General features: G+C 39.4%; 1 protein-coding gene across 3 annotated transcripts in view; it reads left to right on the top strand.

Moving 5' to 3' along the window:
• The first annotated feature begins 5,339 nt into the window (after positions 1-5,339).
• The window catches only part of commd5 (COMM domain containing 5), a 35,663-nt gene continuing 14,460 nt past the window's right edge, over positions 5,340-26,542 (top strand). Inside the window, exons 1-7 of one of the 3 annotated variants that reach the window (XM_048231243.1) lie at positions 5,340-5,415; positions 5,511-5,664; positions 6,457-6,617; positions 6,715-6,743; positions 6,829-6,879; positions 22,143-22,238; positions 22,429-22,504. In XM_048231243.1, the coding sequence (XP_048087200.1) occupies positions 5,523-5,664; positions 6,457-6,617; positions 6,715-6,743; positions 6,829-6,879; positions 22,143-22,238; positions 22,429-22,504 (555 nt within the window). In that variant the 5' untranslated portion in view covers positions 5,340-5,415; positions 5,511-5,522. Of the gene's footprint in view, positions 5,665-6,456; positions 6,618-6,714; positions 6,744-6,828; positions 6,880-22,142; positions 22,239-22,428; positions 22,505-22,649; positions 22,968-26,542 lie in introns of those variants that run through there. The other 2 variants (XM_048231244.1, XM_048231242.1) reach the window with 2 other exon arrangements.

The raw sequence follows: 26,542 nt of genomic DNA, 5'->3' as shown, positions 1-26,542 counted from the left end.
ATTTGGTGTTTCTAGAAAGGGTAGTTCGAACTCTCAATCGCAAACAAGGATGCAAAGTTTGGTCGTTTGAACTACTGCCCCTAGGCAGTCGCACTTGTGTCGTTCCTTGGTAGTTCCTGTTGGTGTCCGGTTTTTCCAACCAAAACCACAACCGCCTAACCAAAAAAAGTGGATGTTTATCTCGTGACTCAGTGATTGAGCTATCCTGTAGCTTAATTTTGATTAAGACACTGACTCCCCTACTTGGCTCATTCTTGCTATTTATGTTAATTCAAGTATTGCCTTGCTTTTAGTATTATAATCTTCCCAGACCCTTTTAACAGTAGTGATAAATGGTGTAGTGGCTAAAGCAGACTTATTATCCCAACGTTGTAGGTTCAATTTTCTTATGATGTGAGATTGTCTTCTTGCTTCTCGCTACCTGCAGGTGAACTAGTGTGACACGTAGATTAAATTGTTTTTGACTGATGTCTTGTACATATGGTCTCTCGATGTAGAGTAACTATATACATAAATATGTATGGTCGAAACCTACTGTGTATCGTAGGCCTACTCTTACTCAGAGATGAAAAGAAGAGACAGGATGCGAACTCCGGCCGAGCGCATAGTGCACTGATGCGTTGCCATTAAGCCACGAGACAATTGATAACTTTTGCAATACCCAGAGATTCGTCCAGGCTATATATTTTTTCCAACATAGATACTTAACACAAATAATGGCACATATTGGTCGGCTTCAGTAAAATGTTTTATATACTTGCAATTAATAGGTTTAGATTTTTGCAGATGATAATGACAATGCCAGCATTATTCACTCGGTTTAAATGAGAAAATTGTCAACATAGGCTGTGGCAGAGAATTTCTAGGGGGTGGGGTATTACACGTTGCCACTGTTTCCACCAATGATATCTATCGCTGCATCATCAACAACGTTCGAACGTCGGAGGTAGCTTAAGTGCACACAGGTAACGATGCTTTCTGGAAACAGGTGTAACAATGTCGTTGTTTGGTCGCAAGTTGCGTCGTACCATGGTGGTTGAGCAACGTCGTTTCTAACTTTTCTAGAAACGACCCCCTGGGTGGCTGTTGTTGGAGACATGTTCGGATCATACGGAGTTGGTAACTAAAAGCAGCAGGCAGGGGCGGAGCTTGAGGGGGTGCGGGGGGTGCGACACGCCTCCGGCCTCCGGCCCGGGACCCCACCTCCGGGTAAGGGGGAACGGGCCTCTTCCACGGCACAAGGCCGGAGGAGCTAAGATCATGCAAACGGTTTCTTTTCAATCATTTTCATCAGAGTGGGACGTATTAGGCTTATAGGTTGCCCCAGTCAGGACGAGTTATGACTCACGGTTGCTGAAATGTTTTGAAGTTTACTTTGATGATTTAGTAGGTGTAAAATATTGAATAAAATGTTCTGCTGTATGACTGACTTTATTTTAACTCTCATATTGAACTTTACGACGTGCAAATTTACAAAATTGGATCAATGATATTGTCTCCTACAGGCGTCAATGAGAGAACACTTACACTTACATGATTTTGGTTTCGATTTCCTAATTGGAGTAAGTCTTTGTGACAACACGTCATGATACATTTGATAATGTTTGATCGTTGTTTTGGTATGAAGCATCTTTTACGTAGCCTAATGAATGCGCTCTAGAAAGTGAAAGTAGCCTAAACCTAGGCCTATATGCGCTCTGTGTCTGAGCTGTCTGTGCACGTCCGCAGTTGATTACGTTCCTCAAATGGAGAACACATCAATCCCATGGTATTTTTTGCCCTAAAATGCATGAAACAAGCAATTTCAAAATCCCGCCAGTAGCCACGTTACATCTTCGTTTCATATTTGCTACTAGCCTAGGCCTACAATAAATGAATTGAACGAACTGACAACAGGTATAGGACTATCTACTGATTCGATCATTGAGACTACAGAATACAGTACAACAAACTTTCTGTCTTTCTGAAGTTTATTTTTGTATTCCGGGGTACAGTAGCCTAATTACCTAATGTCTTGACAACAGTTATTCTTACCGGCTTGCTGTTTAAACTGACTGCGCCGCTCTGAACTTTCCTGCCAGGTTTATGACGTAAACCGCTACATCTCGGCTCTGGCATTGCCTAAACTCATCGTGTGGAAAATCAGATTATCTGTCAATATTGGGCTTTGAAAGTAAGGGATATTTGCTCAGTAATAGTAGGCTATATTTTGTAACATTTATAGAGAAACCGAGGGGAAGTTAAATTAGAAATTAGAATCGTTGGAAATTGAAAACACATACAAAAAAAGATTCGGGCTTGAGCCCCCGGCCACCCCAAGCCGGGCCAATGCAACCACCCAGCAGTAACTTCTGCATTCAGTGAGATTTGCACCGCCCTAATTTTATTTTTGACTCTTCCCGTCACCGTTGCAACCTCTGAGCGCTCATTCTCCAAGTTAAAGATCATTAAAAAACACTTGAGGAGCACAGTGGGACAGGAGAGACTGAGTGGACTTGTCATGTTGTCCATAGAGAATGAGAGAGCAAAGAAAATGGACATACACAGAGCATCGTGGACGAAGTTCGCTGAGCTAAGGCTCGTCGTGATGCCCTTCAAATAGTGCTGCGTATTATTGTTGTTTTATTATTAGGGGTCATGTAGCCTAATGTTTTTGTTGTTGTTCTCTTGGTTACACTTCATGTACGTTCGATGGACTTCAAAATTACATAGTTGCTCTCCGTGGCTCTCCGTCAGACGCGCTGTTGCGGGCATGTGTATGTTGTATGATGAGTTTAATAAAGGGCCCGGTCATATGCCCCGCCCCCGGCCCGGCTCTGACTTGTTCCGCCACTGGCAGTAGACCTACTGTACAGTGAGTGAGTGATGGCAGAAGATTCAGATGGTTATTTAAAGGATCTCAAAGAGGATCCACTGATTGTTGATAAAGATGATGAGATGTTTTGGGAAGAAGTTAGAAAAAAACAGGTTAGACAAAGGTCGGAATCCAGTAGCAGCGTGGAGTCAATAGACACTGTTAAACGGAGTAAGACTGAAGAAAGCAGAACTAGGAGGAATAATGCTAATAAAAAATCAAGTGAAACATTTAAAGTTGTTGTAGTTTTTGATCAGTATGGAGGTCCACACAATTCATGTAACGGAAGTTCAAGTTCAAGATCTAATAGTAATAATAGTAATTAATACAATAAAATAATTAAATAGATCAAGGGGGAAAAAGACTGAATGAATAGGAGGTAAAATATAAATAAATAAATAAATAAATAAATAAATAAATAAATAAATAAATAAATAAAAAAAAAAAAAATTATTAATAAATGCAGAATGAAGTTCAGAATGAAATGCAGTTCAGTTTTGAGTGTTGGGGAAAATCTCATATCTATTGGAAGCTGATTCCAGCGCTGTGTGGCATAATAGCTAAATGCCATATCTCCTTGCTTGGATTTAACCCTGGGAACTATTAATTGACAAGTTCCACTAGATCTAAGCTCTCTACTATGTGTATATTGGGGAAGCATTTCAGAAAAATATTTGGGGCCAAGTCCATTCAGTGACTTATATACTAGGAGTAGAACCTTGAAATCAATTCTGAAATTAACTGGGAGCCGATAAAGATTTAAGAATGGGTGAAATATGATCTCTCTTTTTAGTCTTGGTTAACAGTCTAGCAGCAGCGTTTTGAATTAATTGAATCTGTCTAATGGACTTCTTGGAGAGGCCAGTTAGGAGACTATTACAATAATCTACGGTACAGGATATAAAAGCATGAATAAGCTTTTCTAAATCCTGTCTAGAAACAAAATCTCTGATCTTAGTTATGTTTCTGAGATGCCAGAATGCTGATTTAGTCATGCTTTTGATGTGATCATTCATACTCAGGTCCCCATCTAAGATGACTCCCAAGTTTCTTACTTGAGTCCTAGTTGTAAGTGCTTTAGAAGTAAGCATGTGCTCTATCCTCTTTGTTACCAAATAAAATAATCTCAGTTTTGCTCTGATTAAGAATTAAAAATTAAAATTAAGAATTACAAATTTTGCTGCATCCAGGTATTTACTTTTTCAAGGCAAAGACATAAGGAGTCAATAGGACTCAATTTGTTTGGTGACAATGCAAGGTAGACCTGTGTGTCAAAGTCAAAGTCAAAGTCTGCTTTATTGTCAATTTCTTCACATGTCAAGACATACAAAGAAATCAAAATTACGTTTCCCACTATCCCACGGTGGAGACAAGACATATTTTACCAATTAGGTCCACAGACAAACATAACATTCAAGTAAACAATATAAAAAGTAAATAAGAAGGCACATACAATGAAGAAATAAGAGCAGCAAAATTTGGGTTGAAATTGTGCAATTGTGCATACAGTAGACAGTCAATATAATAGTGCAAAAGTCAGGCCAATAAATGGCTGAGGTAGTTCTGTTTGACCTAAGTATGCAAGTGGCATAGTGGTGCAAGTTATGTAAGAGCAGCAGAAGTGTGTTCAGAAGTGTTTTCAGGACAACAGGACAACAACAACAAGTTGCAAAGTGTGCAATTGTACATGTACAAGTGGAGTAGTGCAAGTGGAGTAGTGCAAGGCAGCCATTGTGGGTCCAAAGTCCAGGATGTTATGTAGCTGAGGGTGGAGGGGGGAGAGAGTTCAGCATCCTAACAGCCTGGTGTATGAAGCTGTTGGTGAGTCTGGTGGTGCGGGAGCGCAGGCTTCTGTACCTCTTCCCAGAGGGAAGATTTAATCTAATCTAATCTACAAGGCCCTACACAATTATACCCCCACCTACCTCACTGATGTCCTGGAAGTTTACACCCCTGCCCGCTCACTGAGATGTGATGAAAGATGGGTGTCATGAAAGGCCTTTAAATGTATTATTATTATTATTATTATTATTATTATTATAAGTGAACATGCATGGATGGCTATAAAAGCTGTGCTTTCATTATACAACTAAACAAGACAAAATACTTTTATAACCCTTGAGCCAGCTCCTTAGCCCTATTTGATCTCAATGGCAGCGTTTGTTTGCACCTAGCAGCATGGCGTACCTGGTAACCGCCTGATCAAAAACGCCCTCAAATAATAGTGAATAGTGAACCTATTCCCCATGCATGCAGCCTATTTCTTCCTTCTCGCCTATTGCACAATTTGCTTGTTTCGTAGATTCTTGAATGTGCTTGTGTAAAAGACAGCGAGCCATGATTTACGCTGACAAAAAATGCTATGCCCTTAACGAGAAAACTGTTGAACGCATTTTCGAGCAAACATCGGGGATCGTAGCAAAACGGTGCAAAACATGTTGAGATTGAACGTGCCCCAAATAGGCGGCGCTTCGTTTTCAGTGATCACATGACAGTGAATTCAACTAGAGGCTGAACCAGAGAATGTTAAACGGGCTCTGGCTGAACTCTGAGGTTTCTTAGTAGGTTTGCTATGTTAATTCGAGAAGCAATTGCATAGCTTATTTTTTTTTTTTATTTCAAGTGACCATATAGGTTTTTGTATTTCCACGTTTAGAGGTGGGAAGTGATGGCATCAGGATACGGGAAAGCGGGGTGTGCGATGGGCGATAATGTCACCTTTCTAGGCAGTGGAGTACTCCCGGAGGTTGAGATCATGTCAAAATATCTGAAAGAACTGGATAAGGAACGGTTTCGCTACATACTTAAAGGTTGGTTGGTTGGTTTGTTTTTAACGTAGCCTATGTAAAATATAATGTAACGTTAGCCGTTGCAGTGGTCTATGACCGATTTTCGGCCTGTAACGTTGACTTTAGGCTGTTGAATATGTTGAATATTTGGTTGTCCAAGTAGCTTAGCTTATGTTATCGCAATGAGATCGGAAAGGAAAGTGGATACTGAGAAAATAGCCTATTTAATTACAACTTAAAACGCAGTTGTCACAGTTTTGCTACGATTTCTGCACGTTCAGGTGTGAGTTCAAGGCCGACAAAAAGTAGTGGTGCGCTGAACACTTGTTCACAAGAGCAGCTGGCCTTAGCTAACGTTAAAGTGGAAATGAAGCAGTCAAATAAAACAGATGTCTATAGCACTAGTTAAATATTTAAATATACCATAAATACAAATAAAGTCAGAAATATGACCCGTTATTCAGAATAAAGCACAGACAAGTTGCGTTAATTATAATGTTTTCAAAAAACGCGTCTCTGTTGGCAGCCTATGGCTCTGAGATCTGTAGACTACACAAAAACAATTGGTGCTACTAATCAAAACCAAAATTAATTGCGTTCCAACCAATCACCGATGAGATGCGCGTTTAGGAGAGTTTCAATTGCATGGGAGGGAGTAGCGAGCTATGTCTCTGTTTTGTTTGAACCCCTAGTTGAAGCTGAAGCCCCAGTTGTATGTTGCGCTGCAGAATGCCTTCTGGAGATTTCATTGTTCCCTGCAAAGATTTCAAGCCACAAATACATAGTTCTTGTCTGCCCCCAAATGTTTCACAGCTGTGGTTAATGCAATCGAAGGAAAGGACTGCTCTGAAGCATTGAAGGCTACTGTTGAAAGTGGCATTGTTACAGAAGAGAAATTAAGTCACATCATTGCAGGAATGTTTGGTCTGCTGAAAGAAGCTTTACGTCTACCTAAGTCATCGTTAAAGCACGAGGTAATCAAGATAAATCAATCATACACTTAGTGATAGTGGTCTGATGGACAATCACCCTCATCTTTATTGTCTTATGCAATATGTCTTTTCTTTAAAGGTGTTCCAAGAGGACTTGCGGGCACTTAGGTATACATTTTTTTCCAATTTGTGAAGATATCTAGGTCTGAAATTCATTTGATCAATGTTTAAATTATTATCTTCTTATTTGCAGGATATCAGAGGAGTGTATAGCAGACTTTTCTAGTGTTGTGTTTGGAAACCGGTAAGGTACTTTCAGGCTTCAGAGATCTCTATTTCCTTCTATGTATTGAGGTTAAAAGGTGGTACACTGTTCCCAGATAGCAATTACTCATTGAATCTATGTTAAATCAACATTATTTTGTCAACGTTAAAATCATTGAGTCAACGTTGCACTTCAAAATTTATCCTATAACATTTTGCACCCTCTATTAATATTGAAGCAATGTTGAAATTCCAACTGCAGATCAACGTAATTTCAATGGTATTTTCAACGTAATTTCAATGGTATTAAAATGAATATTGAAACAACGTTGAAATTACAACCAAACTAAAGATCAATGCGATTTCAATGGTATTTCAATTGATATTAAACGTCAGTAAACCACTTATAATCTGGAAAAATATTGGGAAATTCACATCCTGCTTTATATACAGCCAGGATAAATTTGACTAGGCCTAGTATGGCTGGTTTAGGCTACACAATCGTGCATAAATAACCATTGACAACTTATCAGTTTGAAAATCAAGTGCATTTATTAACTCTTCTTCGTTTAGAAATTAATGTGTGTTGTGCTTCCCTGCCATCCATTCAGTATAGCATTCATAGACCACCCGTTCGCAGTCAGCCCTCCTCCACCATTCAGTAGCAGAGTGAAGTGGCACCTAACACAAACAGAAGAAAAAGAGATAGACAGTGTTAGATAAATATGTTCAACTGAAACTGAAGGCTACTTATAATTGAAACTTTAGAATAATCATAGAATATATATTCTATATGTTTGTTGAGTTTGCTGTCAAAATGCCAGGCTGAAGATAGTGTTAGAATAATTCAGTTTCGCAAGCTGGGTGAGCTCATTGAACATGCCGTGTTTGCTAGCAGCACCAGCCATTCGGGCAGCTCTGTTCGTCCGAACAATTTTGCTGCCCAATGAACGGTTAATGATAGCAGTCTAGTCAGATGACTTAAAGTTAACTTATATCAGTATTGCTAAAGTTAGCCTATTAAACTCACAAAAATATGATCACCAGGAGTTACATAAATGTTAGCTAAATCTCCACGTTAACCAGCAGCACATCTTCAGCCTATAATTTTGACAGTAGCCTAGAAGCTAACGTTACCGGTAGGCCTAGCACTAGGCCTACTTCATATTTTATTATCATGAGTATACCTGTAACTTACTGACAACAAAGGTAGGACCTAATCGGACTGCCAAGTAACGTTAACCTAACATTATGATGAACTGCCATAACGTAAGTTAGCCTAAACATTAATTTGACAACAGCAAGTAAATTTAGCCAGCCTAGCATTTGAATGAGTTTGTAAGTCAGACAGTACGATGTACATAGACCGAAACATGACCGAATTTAATGTAGTACACTTTTACAATAAAACATTATCGTTTGATAAATAAATGCTTGCTTACCATTAAGGAGAAGTGAACTTGACAGAGAGCTGAACACCCCCGTTGGTCTGACTGAACTGTTGCAGAAAATGATCTCCTGGACAGTTCAAACGTCGTCGCGCGGTCAACTATAAATCCACTACTTTTCAATCATTTTCAAGATTTCCCAGTCAACCACAAATCCATGACTTTTCAATAGCTTTTAGTGAACTATCTATGTATCGATGCTCTATCGATTATGGCAACATAAACTATAAACCAATGTTTTGTTTCGATATCTCATCGATATTCATGCACTGTCGGGTTTTTGTCAGGATTGTAATGCTGATTCAATGTCTATTTACCATTGAGATTTCAATCTCAACCAAAATGATGATTTGGATGGAAAATCAACATCATATCAATGTCACCTTGCTACAAGGGAAGGGACCACTGTTATGATCAAGGTAAATAACAACAAAATTGATGCAAAATCGAGTAAATAATAATTGTAATAATAATATTCATAAAGGAAATATCAGTCACATTTACATTTATTAATTTACCAGACGCTACCGGACGCTTTTATCCAAAGTGACTTACACCAAGAGAATAGCATTCAAGATACAGTGCAGAGGAGACCTTCGGTAGATTAGTATAGGAACGTCACCTATTACCTACCTCTTACGTGTTTGTGTCACATATTAATTTCTATACAAACCAAGACGGCGGATTCCTAAAGAAACGCAAGCACCCACACCATAAGTATCTAAATTAGCTATGTACCAAAAGTTACATTTTACCGTGACTCGAAGAGCTGTAAAAACGGTGTAAAAATCTGCTTGGAGCTCCAGTAGAATTTTGATTTGCAACGAGAATTCTTGGTCTAACCGTTGATGTGCCGTGAGAAAGGTTGGAAATCGGCGACCCACCAGGCCAGCACTAACCTCCGGGTGTGGTAAACAAAATCAGATATTTCAGGCAGTAAAAGCCCCGGTAAGAACCAAACCAGATTTTGTTCAAATCTATACACCAATGGCTACTGAAAAATATAAGGTTAATTTATCAAATATTATTTTGAAGTATTAAAAGACATCGTTGTTTTAGAATTTTCAAACGAAATGGTTGGTAATTGGTTCGTTTACTTGGATAGTAATTACTATCCAAGCGAATATGTCAGAGAGACAATCCGAGATCCGTGCCGAGACCGTGGCATCATCAGGTGGGAAAAATGTCAATGTCAATTTATTTATGATTATGGATATGGTTATGGATACGCTTTTGTTCAAAGCGACATACGAATACAAAACAATATAATTTGTATATTTGTTCCACTGCAACATCTGCAACCTGTCTCCAACCCACTTCTCCTCTGTGGTCACCTCTGGTCTACCTCCACTCAGCACTTTCTCCTCTCTGGAGGTTAATGATGCCACAGACTTGCTCTGCTTCACACTGAGCTTGTGTTGGATGAAATGTGCCCTCTTACTACAAGGCCAGCTCGATCCAAACACTCTCACCCATGATAAATGATACCCTCCGATCGCAGTGCACCAAACTCAGAGCTGCGGAGAGAAAATGGCAATCTAAACAAACTGATGACCTCAAAAACTACCAGACACTCCTGTCCTCCTTTTCAGCCAGCATCACTGCTGCTAAGACCGCTTTCTACTATGGCAAAATCAACAGCGTCACAGACACTTGGAAACTTTTCAACCTTCAAATCGCTACTCAACCCTCAGCCGCCGCCTCCTCCATCCAGCCTTACTGCTGATACCCTCATTTTTTACAAACAAAATGGCGGCAATCAGCAATCTGAGTCAATTCTCTACATGTCCACAAGACGCAACAGAATTAGATATTGCATTCCTACAGCCTCTGACGGTTGCTGGCACATCTTTTTCTGCATTCGCGCCTATGGACCCTATACCTACGAGCAGGGCTTTAAACCGGTTCAAGGAATGAAAACGAAAACCGGGAACTTTTTGTATTTTACAGGGAACAGGAACGAAACCGGAAACGTTATTATTTTTTATGTTCTGGAACAGGAACACTTATTTAAAAATAATGGTAACCGGTTAATACCGGTTTTATTTCGTTCCTCAAAGTTTTCGTTGCCTAATTAACAAAAAAAAAAAAAGTAATTATTTTCCTGCGCTGAGGTTGACTTGAGGGCTGTGGTTCACTTCCTGTGTGACATCACATCAGACATTCGCTGACTGAATGGAGAGAGAGCGGTGGATTACAAAGTCTCCACTCCACATCTTAAATAAGAGGTAAATTACGATCCATCATTAATTAAAACGCTCATTCCAAACACAATAACAATAGCTATATTTGTCGACTCCACGTTAATGATGGACTAGCTTAACATTTGGCTAAATGGCTTCAACACCTCTGTTTGCCTAATGCACAGATGGCTTGTGACGGTATGAGTAGGCCTACTGGATAGCCTTTCCCCCCGACAGTTGGAATTTGTTGTTGCCCGAGTGGCATAACCACGTGTCTTAATAATGTCGTTACGTTTGTGTGGAAATTTTCTCTTTTAACAATAAACTACATATTTGAAATAATTGTAGGCCTATTTTATTATTATTATTATTATTATTATTATTATTATTATTATTATTAATATAATTATTATTATTTAAGAATGGTTGTAATATTATTACATTTGGTTTAAGCTGGATGAGAAAGATGTGACATAATTCTATAGCATTAAACAGCTGACAGGAACGAAATGAACCGTTCCGGGAACAGTTTTTTTTTGTTCTAACCGGTTCGGGAACGTCAATTTATTGGTGGAACTCATAACCGGAAACGTTATAATTCCGTTTCTGTTCGGAACGAACCGATTGGGAAAAAAATCGGTTCAAAGCCCTGCCTACGAGCCTACTTCAGTTCATCAGCCCGATCATCACACCAGCTATCACACATGTGATCAATGCTTCGCTAACTTCTGGCACGTTTCCAACAGCATTCAATGCGGCCCGGCTAACACAAGAAAACTTCTCTCAACCCTGCTCAAGTTGAGAACTACGGTCCTGTCTCAATCCTACCTTTCCTATCCCACTCCTACCTTTCCTATCCAAAGGTATCGAACGAGCAGTCTCCAAACAGGTCTTTTGCATTTTTAAACAACCAAAACACATAATGCATAACGAAAATGACATGGCTGTAAAATGATCAAGCAATTGGCACAGAGGTATTTATTCTAACTCCAACATTAGGCTACAAAACTAAGCCCATTTATTGCAATTTACCCATTTAGTGTTTTTAAGTGTCTCTGTAAATGCTCTCTGTAAAATTGCAGCCTCTTGTGCATGACTTAGCTGGGCAAACAAAGCTGCCCATACTATGTTGTGAAGTGCTGGGAGGGAGAAGAGGGAAAGCAATTTCATGTATTAATGTGTAGCCTACAACAAGTTTCATGCTGTAATCTAGACCTGACATCAACATAAATATCTGTAGATTTCTACACCTGCAGCATTTACCATTAGGCTACTAACAAATAATTTTACCATTAGGCTACTAAAAAATAATTTCTGGGGTGAGCCTATTTGCTATGGTAACCTAGCAACCTGTGTGTGTGTGTGTGCATGTGTGCGGTGCGTGAGGAAAGATGAGGGTGCATGCATGTGTGTGAGGGGTTCTTTTTTAGGCATACTGTCATGTAATTGAACGTGAATAAGTTTACTTACTTAAAAACATCAAAGCTAAACAAGCGATCATGACATCGCTACAAATACAGTATGTGATTTAAAATCAGCCAACATCAATGTAGGCTATAGGCTACGTAGATAGATGATAGATAGGCTAGATAGATTAATAAATAGCCTAGCCTACTTTATTGACGCTTGGTGAAACAGCATGGAGTGGATATTTAGGTTCAGATGCTTGTTCTTTTCGTTTTTGAGTATGTAATGATCCCAAAACTTTACTTGAAAACTTTAGACATTCTCTGCCATTTATGGATATCTTGACTCCACCATCACGCCAGCTAAATTCAGAATGTACGATTCACGCGCTAGTGGTGTGCTTCCTGAACAACGGTCCGTGTGGAACAATCAGATCCCCGCGCCGAGATAGTGCGCTGGGCCATAGAAATTTAACGAGGCTTCGAGGCAGGGTTTTTGCCTTGAGTAATTTTTGTAATCGAGTTATTCGAGTAACTCGATGAATCGTTTCAGCCCTAACTCAAACGAAACGGCCCTGCTGTCCGTAACAGAAGCCTTAAAGGAAGCCAGGGCAACCGCACGGTCATCAGTGCTCATTCTGCTTGATTTATCGGCTGTCTTTGACACTGTTAATCACCACATTCTTCTCTCCCATACTTTCAAATATAGGAATCTATCTCCTGTTTTGAATCCTACCTCACAGGACGCTCATTTTAACAAATCATGGCTTGGACAGCTGTCCGCACCTCACTCTCACCACAGGGGTCCCCCAGGGCTCAGTGCTGCGCCCCCTTTACTTTTCTATCTGCACCAACTCTTTGAGACAGATTATCCGTTCGCACGGCTTCTCATACCACTGCTATGCAGACGACACACAGCTCTATCTTCCACCTAATGACCCCTTGATCTCGGCACGGATCTCTGATTGCCTCTCAGACATATCTACATGGATGAAGGCACACCACCTCCAGCTTAACCTCTCAAAAACCGAACTGCTGGTCCTCCCAGCTAAACCTACTATACATCATGACATCAACATCAAAATTGACTCCCTGTCTGTTGCACCAACCAGGGCTGCAAGAAATTTAGGAGTCATGCTTGACAACCAAATAACCTTCTCCAATCATGATGCTTCAGTCGCCCGGTCATGCAGACAATCAGAGAAAATAAAATAAAAGAAGGCCCATGGGTAACAGGGGTGAGGAAATACTCCCTAGAATTGGAGACACATATAGGAAGAAACCTTGAGCAGATCCACGACTCAAGGGCCTGACCCATCTGCCTAGGGTCAGTTACAGGACAGTAAGGTCTGTATACATGACAAATGCGTAAGTTAGTCAGGTGTAGATAATAGAACATGGTGTTTAAAGCCACCTGAGGTGAATGTTACAAGAGGTGGGAAGGTTACATATCCAGTATGATAATGCATTAATCATAATTTAGTGTCAGAAAGTTCAAATAGTCCAGCGTAGGAAATGGAATTGTCCAGGGGATTAGGAGATGTCAAAGGGCAAGTGGTGGGTTGCTAGGCAGTATGGGCCAGGAATCCGGGCAGATTTGTCATAGGGCAGGTGGTGGGTCGCTAGGCTGTACGGGCCAGGAATCCAGGTAGGGGGACGGTAATAGGCGATGATAGGGCAGTCGTAGGAATGGGACTTCAGGTGAGATGAGTGAGACACGGATGGCTGATGACTGGTGATGGTATACCTCACAAGTGAGGTAAGGGGGAAGAAAGAGAGATGTGGGTTAGTATTACTAAAAATCTAAATGGTTAATGTCAATAAGTAAATCAATGGTACTATATATTGTTACAGTATACCATAGAGGAGGGTTATTCAATTCACCTTCAGCGAGGTCCAGTTACGGAAAATTTCCTCAAGCAAAGGTCTGGAGCATCATAATGTTTAACGTGCGTGTATAGATACATATTCTATATGTATCTATATATTATATATACATATACAGTTAAGAACAAAATTATTCATACCCCTGGCAAATATTGATGCAATGTTGATTTTCCCTTGACCAATATGTTTGTTCTGACTGAAAATGACATTGCCACATGCCAAAAGGTTGTAAGACAATGTGGTAGAAACATGGAATAAAAAAAATAATCATTTTTATCTTTTTTAACATTGTCCAAAATTATTCATACCCTTGTGTCCAAATGTCCAAAAGTATTCATACCTTTTAAAATAATCAATAGAAACATCTTTATTTGCCATCAAAGCTCTCAAAATGGTTCTCTCAATATGTTCTCAAAACATATTGATAAAGAGAAAATCAGCATTAAATCAATATTTGCCAGGGGTATGAATAATTTTGTTCTTAACTGTGTATATATATATATAAAGGTATGTATTTGGATGGATGAAGACTATTTGTAGGCCTAGGCCTGATGTTTAATGTGAAATAAAATAAGTAGCCTAAAAGGCAACATTCGAAATGAGGAGAAATAAGACAAGATAAGAGTAGGCCTAATTGGGGAGAAAAACTGAATAGCCTTGGCTAGTTTAAGATCTTAACGTGAACTTAAACTTTGAGCTGAGACAAGGATGGATATTCCACAGCTGGTTCCTTGAACCCATCAATCAGCAAGTTTAATTTTATTTTTGTATTTTTTTTTGTGTTGACCCAAAATCCGGGAAACCCAGGAACATTACGTTGTTGGGCAGTGAATGGATGTAGGCTAGGCCTAACTAGATTGTGGTGGATTAATCATATTGCCCTCTTAAATCTGAAATATTCTGTGGTCTCAGAGTCGATCCAGGGCAATTCCGCGCAAAACTGTCACATCCATAACGGCAACACAATGCCATGGTAGTTTTAGTTGGCATTATGGACGTGAAAGTTTTGACCCCGGTATCATTATATAAAGCTCTGTTCTCGCTGTCTAGCTTTCTCCTGAGTAATCCATGATTTGAAAATAACTTACTTATCGCTAACTTAGATATCCATCTGATTGTTTCTCGTCCCGTCTCCTCTCCTCGCTCGTTTCAGGCTATCAGTGAGTCTCTTCACCATCGTAGCTTTACTCACTGACTCGACTTCATCAAAATGCACAGATTTCACTGGCTGAGTAGCAGGAAGCGAAATGATGGTTCCTGAAGCTACTGAAGTAAATGCTGTTATCCTAACCTATGAAACATTCAGCGCAGCTTTGAAATCTTACGTGAAAATCTAAATTAGGCTATTATGGTCCGGATAGGATCACGTCAGGGTCCGGACTCGGACCGCGGTCCGCCATTTGACGCCTCTGCCATAGAGAATAGGCAAGATGAGGGGTAGTCGACACCAGCGCAGGTGTGGTCAGTGACCACCATCGCACGCATGACTGGACACAGCAGGGTGGTCCATTCCAAAAATCCCTGAGGTGGGTGAAGTTCCACACCGCACCTACTGTAACTATGGGATGCAGTAAAGAGATATGTTTTAAGTCTAGACTTAAAAATAGGGAGGGTGTCTGCTAATCGAATTAAGGGAGGAAGATTATTACAGAGGAGGGGTGTGCGATAGCAGAAAGCTCCTCCTACTGTAGTTTTTGAGATTCTTGGAATTAGAAGAAGGCCAATATTCTGTGATAGTATATTGGACTAGGAGATCTTTAATATATTCTGGTGCCTGGCCTTTTATGGCTTTGTATGTTAGAAGTAATATTTTGAAGTCAATGCGACTTTTAACAGGCAGCCAGTGTATAGATGCTAGGATAGGGGAAATATGTTCATATTTTTTAGTTCTAGTGAGTACTACTGTAACGCCCTCCAGACAGGTTTCCCAGCCTGCACAGTGAAACCCCTTCAGATGATCCAGAACGCGGCGGTGTGCCTGGTCTACAACCAACCCCGAAGGCACATGTTACCCCGCTGCTCATCCAGCTACACTGGCTACCTATGTCCGCTCGCATCAAATTCAAGTCTAACACTTGCCTACAAAGCAGACTCCAGTTCTGCCTCCACCTACTTGAATGCCCTCATACAGTCATATCCTACCTCCTGACCATTGTGCTCCCCAGACGAACATCTAGCTCTGCCACCGGTATGCTAAGGCCAATCCAAACTCATCTGTTTTTCTCATCTGTTGTTCCTCATTGGTGGAACGCGCTACCAGTTCCTACTAGTGTTGATGGGTAAAATCCAGAGAACAAATTCCTTGTATATGCAAGTATACTTGGCCATTAAACCTGATTTACATTGATTTAAGTCGCTTTGCCTAAAAATGCGTCAGCCAAATGTAATTTAAAAAGTTACCCTGGCCAGTTTAAATGCAGTTGGAAATTATTAATTTAATTAATTACATGTGTTGCTGGTGTGTTGGTACGAGATATGTCCTGGAGCCATTTTTACCAGTGTATCTTGATTGGGAATCAAATGAAAGCGAAGAAAGTTACTTTGACTGAACTTCATATTTTATTTGATTATTTCAAACATAGCTGATATAAACTGAAATAAATGCTACAGCAGAAGTGCATGCACAAAATGTACACACAAACAAAAAAAACTCCATATATATTCATTATCTTTAGAGTTCAGTTGAAAATAAGGAACTTTTCATAAATGAGAAATATGCAAAATTGCATGTGCAAAATGTAGCATAGGCCTACAGCACATTTCAATGAATTGCTAACAGAAATAGCCTAGTCCATTAACTATATTCAGTTCACGTGTAACAGTGTAGGAGTGTAAACAATGTTTAGCTCGTAGATTATAGCTTAAACTTGAAGTGCAGTTTTTAACTGGCAAACACTGGAGGAACTATATATACAGTCTATGGGATGAACCATGGACTATATATACAGTCTACGGGATGAACAATGGATTTATGGAGCTGCGCCGACAAAGTAGAACTGAATCGTAATTTACACAACAGCGGCTGCAAAGTGCGATGCTGGTGTGTGGAGTTGTATTGAGAACAACATAATCTAATTGAATGTCGAAACGGAGTGCACTGCACTCATGTCGACACCGGCGTCCACAGCTCTTTAAAGCGTCATCCAGCCAACCGGGAGTTCAGAACTACGTTGGTGTTTATTATCTCCATGACTACAGGAGGAGGAGGGCTAGGCAGAAGCCTACTAGGAAGTGTCTTTGGCAGTTTGAGGACAAGAAACGGTGCATCAAAGGGTCAAAATTGAGAGTGATTTCTGCAGCAGATTTTATGGTAAAGCCAATCAGGACACAGGGCGGGAGTTTCATAGATGTGACATAGCGTAGAAGCCACTGTGAGACTGTTATCAGCGTCACGGGTTGGCTTCGATGTGAGTGGTTGAAGTAGCACGTCAATAGATGACGGACAAGTGGCTTATTCAATCATATGCAAGCATTTTTGGATTAGGCCCAGCCTTCTGAAGCAACACTCCAATGGATTGCTCCCAGATGGATGAGTGGAGCTAGGCGGAACGAAATTCATCTGGCGAGAGTCAGGTTAGGAGACCCCTGCCCTAGATGGAAAAAAGAAATCGAGAAAAGAAAAAACACAATACACAATAAATATTAAAACGCCATAAAACATTGGATACACTGAAAAATATGGAATGTCTTCTCTTGATTATAATTGATTCTGATACGTTTTCAACCCGGAATGGTTGAAAATCTCAGAAATAAACATTACATTAAACATGTTATGCAGTCAGCTTTAAGACGTCTGCAGGCGGCTACATGAAGTCGAATCCCCCTATTGGCCTGCACATGTGTGCACATAGTGTGTAATGTCGTGATGTGTAATGTGATGAACCATCTTATGACATTGATTCAAGGTTTTCAAAACTTATCATCAAAAGATGAAACAAACCCAACCTTTTGCGTTTGTGTTGGGGAGCGCAATGTTCCAATATTCCATTTGTTTACTATGTGAGAGTAGGAGAGAACAGGCACAATCGTAACACTTTCTATTCTCTCCGTTAAAACTCCATTTCCACACAAAGAAGTTAGACTTGAAAACTGTGGAATTTGGCCAGAAAGGAGTCATACATGTTTAAGTACTCCATGAAAGTTTTATGTTCTAGTTTAAGAATTTAACTTAAATCGTGATAGCCTTGTTGATAAACTGCTTATTTCTTTCATGTCTGAAGCATTTGGCCCAGTAATCTTTGAAGTTACTTCGGCTGTCTAAAGTTTAATTGGCTGTGATGGTGGCACAAAATTCATAATCCATAACTCGGTATCAGGGGGGCTGTATATCAATTGATTATCAATGTATCAATAAAGGCCCCCATCCAAATTACTGCAGGAAACACTGCAACGCCTGCAGCTGGAGCTAAAAAATATTTGGAAAATATTTCTGACTCTCACAAGTTAGTCAAGATAGGGTTCCAGAAATACTTAGCCATGAGGTTTACTTTTGTTAAAGAAATTAAAAACGTTTGCTGGAGGAGGGGTTATAAACTTGTTTACAGTACAGTGTTTATGAGAACCAGCAGCTTGTTGGCAAGTGGTTGAAATTGTAGTTGTCTGTCCCTGACTTACTACTACATGTACTATGGTAAGGAGAATTCCTGCGATTATTCACATAGATCTACTTTTGGTATGGAAAAAAACAAAAACAGCACTCAGACTACTTAGCTCGAGTTGCTTCAGCCACCAGCTAGATCTGCAGACAGCCATAGTACTACACTGCAAAAAATGAATTCTAACCCAAGTGTTCTTGATCTTATATTAAGATTAAAAAATCTATTTGGTATTGTTTTTAGTATGAAAAGACTTACCTAGCGCCCTCTCAAAAGATAATTTTGACTTAATTTAAGAAGACTTTAAATTATTTTAAGGAGTCTTATCAGTGGCGTAACAAACCAATGGTGGGCCCAGGTGCGAGAGCGCTACGCGGGCCCCATACCGACATACTTTGGCCCAGGATGAATTAGCTCTGATGCATGCAATACACATTAAGGGTGACTTCAATTGTTTATGCAAAGGGCCTGAGGCACCGAAGTAGTTTAGTAGTTACAGATTACAATTTCAAATAAAAAACACACGACTACAGGATCCATTACATGTGAAAACATTAAAAAATAATTTTATTAACAGGCCAGGGTAATCTAATATTACTGCATTAACATCAACTCGCATTGAATTATGGGAACACTCAATGCGCCTCTTCAACCCTCTGCTAAAACCGCAAGCGTAGATTGCTTGCTTATAAACTCGCACTGCGCAGAAACAAAACTTAATGTAGCCTAACTTATTTAACCATGTAGAAACCAAATAAAATCATTCATATGCATACAATCCCCAATATGCGTGAATTAGGCCATTAGAAGAAGGCCATCTTATTTAGCCTTTCACTAGCAAAATCGCCAACGATGTTCCCAATATTTAATGCTCTGGCTCTCGTGATTTTCAATGGACAGGATAGCTAACCCACTGAGACTCTCCTGCCCCATGCTGCTCCTTAGGTAGGTCTTAATAAGTTTGAGTTTGGAAAAAGATCGCTCAGCTGTTGCCACAGTCACAGGCAATGTCAGAAACAACATGAGAGCAGTACACACTTCCCCGAATGTGGATGTTACACTGTCATAATCTACCACCAGCATTTTGGCAAGTTGAAAAATAGATGACTTCTGTGAAATCTCTGCTTTTGAATAACTATAGGCCAATTAGTATTTTACCCATCATGTCTAAGATCGCTGAAAAATGTGTGGCTGAGCAAATGACTGAGCATCTTAACAGTAGTCCTTTTAAACTGCACCCCATGCAATTTGGCTTTAGAGCCAATCACTCCACAGAGACAGCTAATTGTTTCTTTGTGGAAAACATTAAATGAAAATTGGACAAAGGAGGTGTAGTTGGAGCAATTTTCTTAGATTTGAAAAAAGCTTTTGACACGGTCAACCATGAAATACTTATCCACAAGATGTCTTATTTTAATTTCTCATCCAGTGTTACTGACTGGATGAGATCTTACCTGTCAAAGAGAGTTCAGTGTGTGAGAGTTAGTGGTGAGACATCACCACCCCTGAGGAACGAACTTGGTGTACCCCAGGGAGCTGTCCTGGGCCCTATTCTGTTCAGCATCTACATAAATGACCTGCCATCAGTGTGCACTGGATGTGAGGTACAGATGTATGCTGATGATAGTCATATATGTTCATGCAAAAACTAAAGCCCAAGCTCAGCGATATAATGGTACATGTACGTAAATGGCTTACTTGCTCTCAGTTGTATCTCAATGTTAAGAAGACAGTTTGTATGTTTTTTAGCAAAAGCAACACTGTATCTCACTGTGAACCCAATGTCTGTGTGTCTGGGGAGGTCATTCAAACAGTTACACAGTTTAAATATCTGGGCATTATTCTTGACTCTACCCTATCATTTAAACATCAAGTGAGAAAGGTAGTGCAAAAAAAACAAATATAACCTAGCGAACTTTAGGTATATAAGGAACTGTTTGACAACACCTGTAGCAAAGCTATACATGAATACTACGATAATCCCTCACCTAACATATTGTATGACAAGCTGGACCCAGGTATGTAGCACAACATTAAGGCCTATTTTATCTCTCCACAAACAAGCACTTAAAGTCTTGGACAAAAAAAACAAACTTTACCACCACTGTAACATTCTTAACAAATGTAACCTACTCAGTTGGGAAAATATTTTAAAACACAGTGATGCATGCCTAATTTTTAAGATCATTAATGGGAAGGCTCCCCCTCCACTCAGCACTTTTATACAACAATAGTCATCTAGCAGCAGAACCACAAGGTCTGCCTTAAGAGGGGACTGTGTAGTCCCTCTTAGGTCCAGTTCCTTTGGCCAATTATGTTTTTCTGTGAGAGCCTCTAAACTATGGAATCAATTGCCAGTGGACATTACAAACTCCACCTCTCACCATACATTCACACACCATGTTAAGGACTGGCTTTTGAGCATACAAAAATGTGAGCACTTCTCATAATACATTAATGTAGGTCTGCCTCTATAGTTTAGCTGTCCTGTAACCCATGGTGTATGTATGGTAGATAGATGGATAGGTGGTTACTTTATTGATCCCTTAAGGGTTGTTTGGCTGTATGGTTATATGTCTTATGTTTTAAATGTTTTATTGGAGCTAGTATTATGGCATTATGTTCTATTGCTGTATGTCAATTGCTATGTGATTTAATGTTTTTTTTTTTTTAGCCACCATGTGCCTAGTATAACATCTTGCCAATGGACTACAGTTGAAAATTAGCGTGCTGGCTAACACTTGCACGTTTACAGAAATGTTGATCAATGTGCACTGTCCTTTAAATAAATAAATAAATAAATAAATAAATGAATGTAAAAAAAAAAAACAAGACCTGAATGAGAGGAGTTGTGTTGGGAATGTCGGTGCAATGTCCCTGCTATAATGCCTTTTCAAGCAGTTCATCATCACCTGCGAGTTGAAGGGTCATAGGACGTAAAGACTTAAACACATGACAAGTTTCCCGCATACTTGCAAATCTTTGGGAGAGCTGACTGATTATGATGTCCAGAGTTGCATTAAATACCTGCACTTTGAAGTATCTCTCTGCATCGGTTAAGCGCTCATCTTCCGATAGTTCGTCAAAATGACGCTTCACTCTCCGTGCTCTAACATTTTCAAATGTACTCTGAACCCCCCCATTTATTTGCGAGTGTCTGCGCTGTAGCCTTGGCCTGGTCAAAAAAGGAGGCAGGGCGGCGGTAGCGACGGGCCCCGGGAGGTCACGGGCCCTGATGCGACTGCACTTGCTGCACCTACTATAGTTACGCCACTGAGTCTTATCAAGACAAATTTGCTCAACGCACTGGCAGACAAATTTGCTTGTTTTTCGGACAAATTTGCTTAACACACTAGCAGACAAATTTGCTTGTTTCAAGATGAATAAGTCAATTTTTTTTAAATTAAGTCAAATGATTTCACAAGAAAGCGCTAGGTAAGTCTCTTTTTATACTGAAAACAATATCAACTATTTTTTTTTATTTTGATATAAGATTAATAACACTTGGTTAGATTTTGTTAGATAAGCAGTTTTTGCAGTGTACACTCTAGGGGCATGTTCATGGGGGCTCAGGAACATGCCCCCAGAGTGTAGCACTGTAGCTGCCTGGCAGCTGTTAGCTGCAGCAACTCGAGCTAGGTAGAACCGAATGTTTCAGAACCGTTTTTTTTTACAGACAGTAGTCTGTGACCTTGAGAAACAGAGATCTATGTGAAAAATCACCAGAATTATTTAATTCATACATCTTGACTGTTTGATGACAACTTATGTTATTTGTTTTTAGACGAATGGTTCTGGAATCTATAGGCACTCATCAGGTTACACAGTTACCCAGCATCAAGGAATTCACATGGAGAGTAGATGTTGCCATTTCTACAAGGTATAGCCCAATGTTTCTAACATAACTACATAGGATGTTTGTGTATAGTCATCTAAAATGTTTAACTTTCAACATGAACATGTGCAAATCATGCCGTATATTTTCCTTCTCTAATTTCAATAGCCAGAGGCTTTGATTGAAGGTTTTTGTTACAAGTACTATAATAAACTGTCTGTTTCCTTCTATAAAGCTCTATTTCCCGGGCTCTTCAACCTTCAATACTTGGGCAGATTAAGCTCTCAGATGAAACAAGACATTGCTTTGAGGTAAACTTTGGTTCCAAATTTTTCTGCATGTATCACTAGATGGCTAAGTTACTTTATCCGTCCACAAAGGAGTATTGTGGTGTTATATTCTCTATGCATTTATTCATATAATCTATGCATATATTCTCTTTGCATTGTCTCTCAGAATATGATTTCCCTCTCACTGTGCAGAAGGGACTAAGGACCAATCCCATTTCTCATTCTTACCCCTTCCCCTTCCCCCTTGTCCCTCGAAACAGAGAGACAATACATCGGGATGAGAATATTTCCCTTGGTAATGGTGGATCGGTTGACATTATGAAAGTGTTTGCTAGGGTGTTGCTAGGTTAATTGAAATGGTTGCTAGGATAAGAGATGAATGGATTGATGTAGATAGATGGAGAGATTGATCTCATATGAAGTTGCCACCCGTGTAAAGAAAATACGAATAAAAGTATGTGGACACATTGTGTATCATTTGTGCATGTTTGCGCAGGAATAAAAAAATGCTTAAACAGTCTTAAAGAAATGAAACATTATACATTTTACACCTGGTGCATCATGGCGCCAAGCGCAACACAAGTCTTGGTTCTCATCTAACACCCAATGCAGTAGTGTTAATTTCGTCAGACGAGACAAGAGGAAATATGTTCGTCAACGACCTTTTTTTTCATGACTAAGACTTAGACGATGACGAGACGGCAGTAATGTCCTGAAACACTGACTAAGACTATCTTAAGATGCATTATTGTTGACCTAAAAAAGACGAGACTAAAATGTTTTGCATGAAATAAAAACTAAGATAAAATCTCCCTTCATGTTCGCTCTACAAAATGAGAAGACAGAATATCTAGCTGTTATGTTTTCAAAATATTCAATGAGTTCATACGCTAACAGCTTTCCTGTAGGCTAGTCTACGTGCTGCTGCTGCAACCCTGTGGCTGCAACACTAAAACTACATGGAACAAGAACACTGGAGATTTTCTGCCAGAGTTAGCAAGCTAACTACCTAAGCTTTATGCCACAATGCTACATACCCAGAAGTTGAAGCTTCTCTCATACAAATTAACATCCCCAGAATGTCCATATAAAAAATGTTCAGCATGTAATGTCAACTATTCATCTAGTTAGACTGATGATGCAAAGTTTGCTAGCAAGTAAGCTAATATGGAAAGTTCGCTAGCAGGTTAGCTATGGCTAAGATGGAGAGTCTGTTTGGGGAATGTGTTGTGTTTGGGCGCATATCGCCATCTAGCGAGGCGGAGTAAAACATTAATAGTTTAGCCTACAACAGTGTTTCTCAAACTTTTTCAGTTTCAGGACCACTTAACTAACCCTAGCTAAAAAAAAAAAAGATTAGACCTACTTCAACAGTAGCCTATAATTAGTCTACACAATAGGCATACTCACTGAACCACCTTGCTTATTGACTTTGCACTTTGCTTATTGTGTCAGAGGATTCATACTGTATGATTTAAATTGGCATATCTTACATAGACAGTGTTGCAGAACTGTTTGGATTTACATACAAGTTATATTGCAAACAACTCATCTATATTATATTTTACCACGCCTGCTCAAGGACCACTTGGGATAGCTTTGCAGACCACCAGTGATCCCCCCGGACCACACTTTGAGAAACACTGGTCTACTTAATATGACAGTGGTCCAGTCAAATCTTTTACTGTCTATGGTCAAATCCCAGCCGAAGCTATAACTGTAGCTTGACTTACCTGTGCATGTAAACATACTGACTGACAAAAAATCAAAATGAGTAATTATAACAGACGAAAGTAGCCCTGTGGACACACAATGTTGTTGGAAAATTGAGATGTGTGAAACACTATTTGACTCAAATGGTAATCAGAAATAATTTGTTAAAAAAAAGACTAAAATGTATTGACTAAAACTGACTAAGACTAAGATACCTTTAGTTTTCTTTTTGACTAAAACTACACTAAAATGACGAGACTTTTAGTCCACTAAAACTTGACTAACAAAAAATGATATTTGAATGACTAAATATGACAAAGACTAAAAAGGACATTTCGTCACAAGACTAAGACTAAGACTAAATTAAAAATAGGTGATAAAATTAACACTACAATGCAGTGATGATTCTTCCGCCAAGCACTCAAGTTCACAAGTTGTTAAGGATGTAAAGGTTATCTGTGTAATGGTAAACCACTGTGAAATTTGCAAAGATAACAATTACCATTTTCAATTAGCAATTCAATTATTTTTAATTTTATATAATTATTTGATGGATAAGGCTATTACATTTGTGTCATAGGCTGCAGATAGCCTACCGGTAGTTTCAATTGTAGATAGGCCTATACTCTTTAAAGTTAATAGCAGTTTCCTCACATTCCTTCTTGTTTCGGATTTAACAACAGTGCATTAGATTAGGCTATAATTTAAATGTACATTTAAACGCTATTTTCTTCTTTCCATCTCGCAAACTTTAGCCTAGGCCTACTATAGGCTACAGTATGGCACATTATCGTTTATCTTTCGGCTATTTCGCAAAAGCCTCTTGTTCTGATAACATAAACACAACACCAACAAATAGGCTACAATATAACGACTTGAGTTATTTGCTGTTTAAATCGGAATTGTCCACGGTGTTATGGGTCCATTTATCTGCAACGCAACATGGCTACAACAACATCTATCTTAAGAAATATAGGAGCATATGCTGAAGAGTGATTACTGCGTAGCATGCCAGAATATCCCCAAACTCCCAGATGTACATTAAAATTGATCTTTTCGGTAGGCTAGTCATTTCCAACTTCACAAGCTGATGGTGCTCAAAATGCAACACAACCATGTTCAAAGCAGGATGAGGACAACCTGAGGTTGTGTGTGTGTGAGCTAGAATTTAACAGCTTTGAACATATTTAACATTGTTTCATGAGTGTAATTGAGAATTGTGGGAAAACTGAGGAGTCAGTGCATCACCAAACCCTATAATAGTAGTGGGCCAGACCTAGTAGGCGCTATCTATCCAACCACCTAGATATGGCACTGTAGAATGGTTATAGAAAAGTTTGAGAACCTGTGGCCTAAAACATTGACGTTTTGGGCAATATTGGTGGTTGTATGTTAGATCTGAACTGAATTGTGTCGCGATAGTCTGTCATTTTTAAAAAGTGGGTCCCCAGAAAGGTTGGTGAAACACTGCTGTAAGCTCCAGAATGATACTAAAGATCACCTCGTTGAAGTCATACAGTAGACTAGGCTAAATCAGAGCCTACTTTTTTGTATCAAACTGGGGCCAGAGATGATGGCCTTTGGCTAACAGTTTAGGCCTAAATGTGACCCTGCAAGGCGAAACCAGTCGTTTTGGTCAAATTTACAAAATTAAGTTAATGTGCTCACATGAACGGCCATTGACTAAGCTTTCCAACGATATGTATATCGAGGGTATTGCAAAAAGTATCGCTACGATAACCGCATCCAAAGTTGGCATGGTTCTCCTGTTACGATACGCCAGAAGAGGAGAAAATCACCTTTTTAAGTAAATTGTCACGTGCAATAGTGTGAGGACACAGCTATTACTAGCCTTATGGTAGCGTGACTTTGAAGCGGACGTTAGCCGTTCCAACAGAGTTGCCAATATCTAGTCTGACAGGAATTTAAGTGTGCTAAGGTTAGATTGGAAATGACTCTTACTCATTCCAAGGACCCAGTGATGAGGAGAGTTGCACCCACAGTTACCCCTTTCATGCCCGTGCCGAACATTCCATTTTTGGTGCTGGATGACCTCCTTACACAAAAAACCTTATTTCTTGAGTATAATACATACCATCAATGGGATATACATACCATTGTAATCAGAAGGATTTGATATAGTAATGAACAGTCTTTTGAAAATCCTCTCCAAATGTATACCGAAATTCGTTAAAATTTAATTTCATTCACATAAAAATGAATTTTCATCATATTTCTATACGAGATAGAGAAAAATATAGAGTGTATGACATGTTCAGCAAGTTGTGGGCTATTTAACAAAAAAGACTGAATTGGAATATCATTAACCTTTCAAAAGTTATGATG

Source organism: Alosa alosa, chromosome 21 (assembly GCF_017589495.1).
Source record: "Alosa alosa isolate M-15738 ecotype Scorff River chromosome 21, AALO_Geno_1.1, whole genome shotgun sequence".
Lineage (NCBI taxonomy): Eukaryota > Metazoa > Chordata > Actinopteri > Clupeiformes > Clupeidae > Alosa > Alosa alosa.
This window is presented reverse-complemented; position numbering and strand designations above follow the sequence as displayed.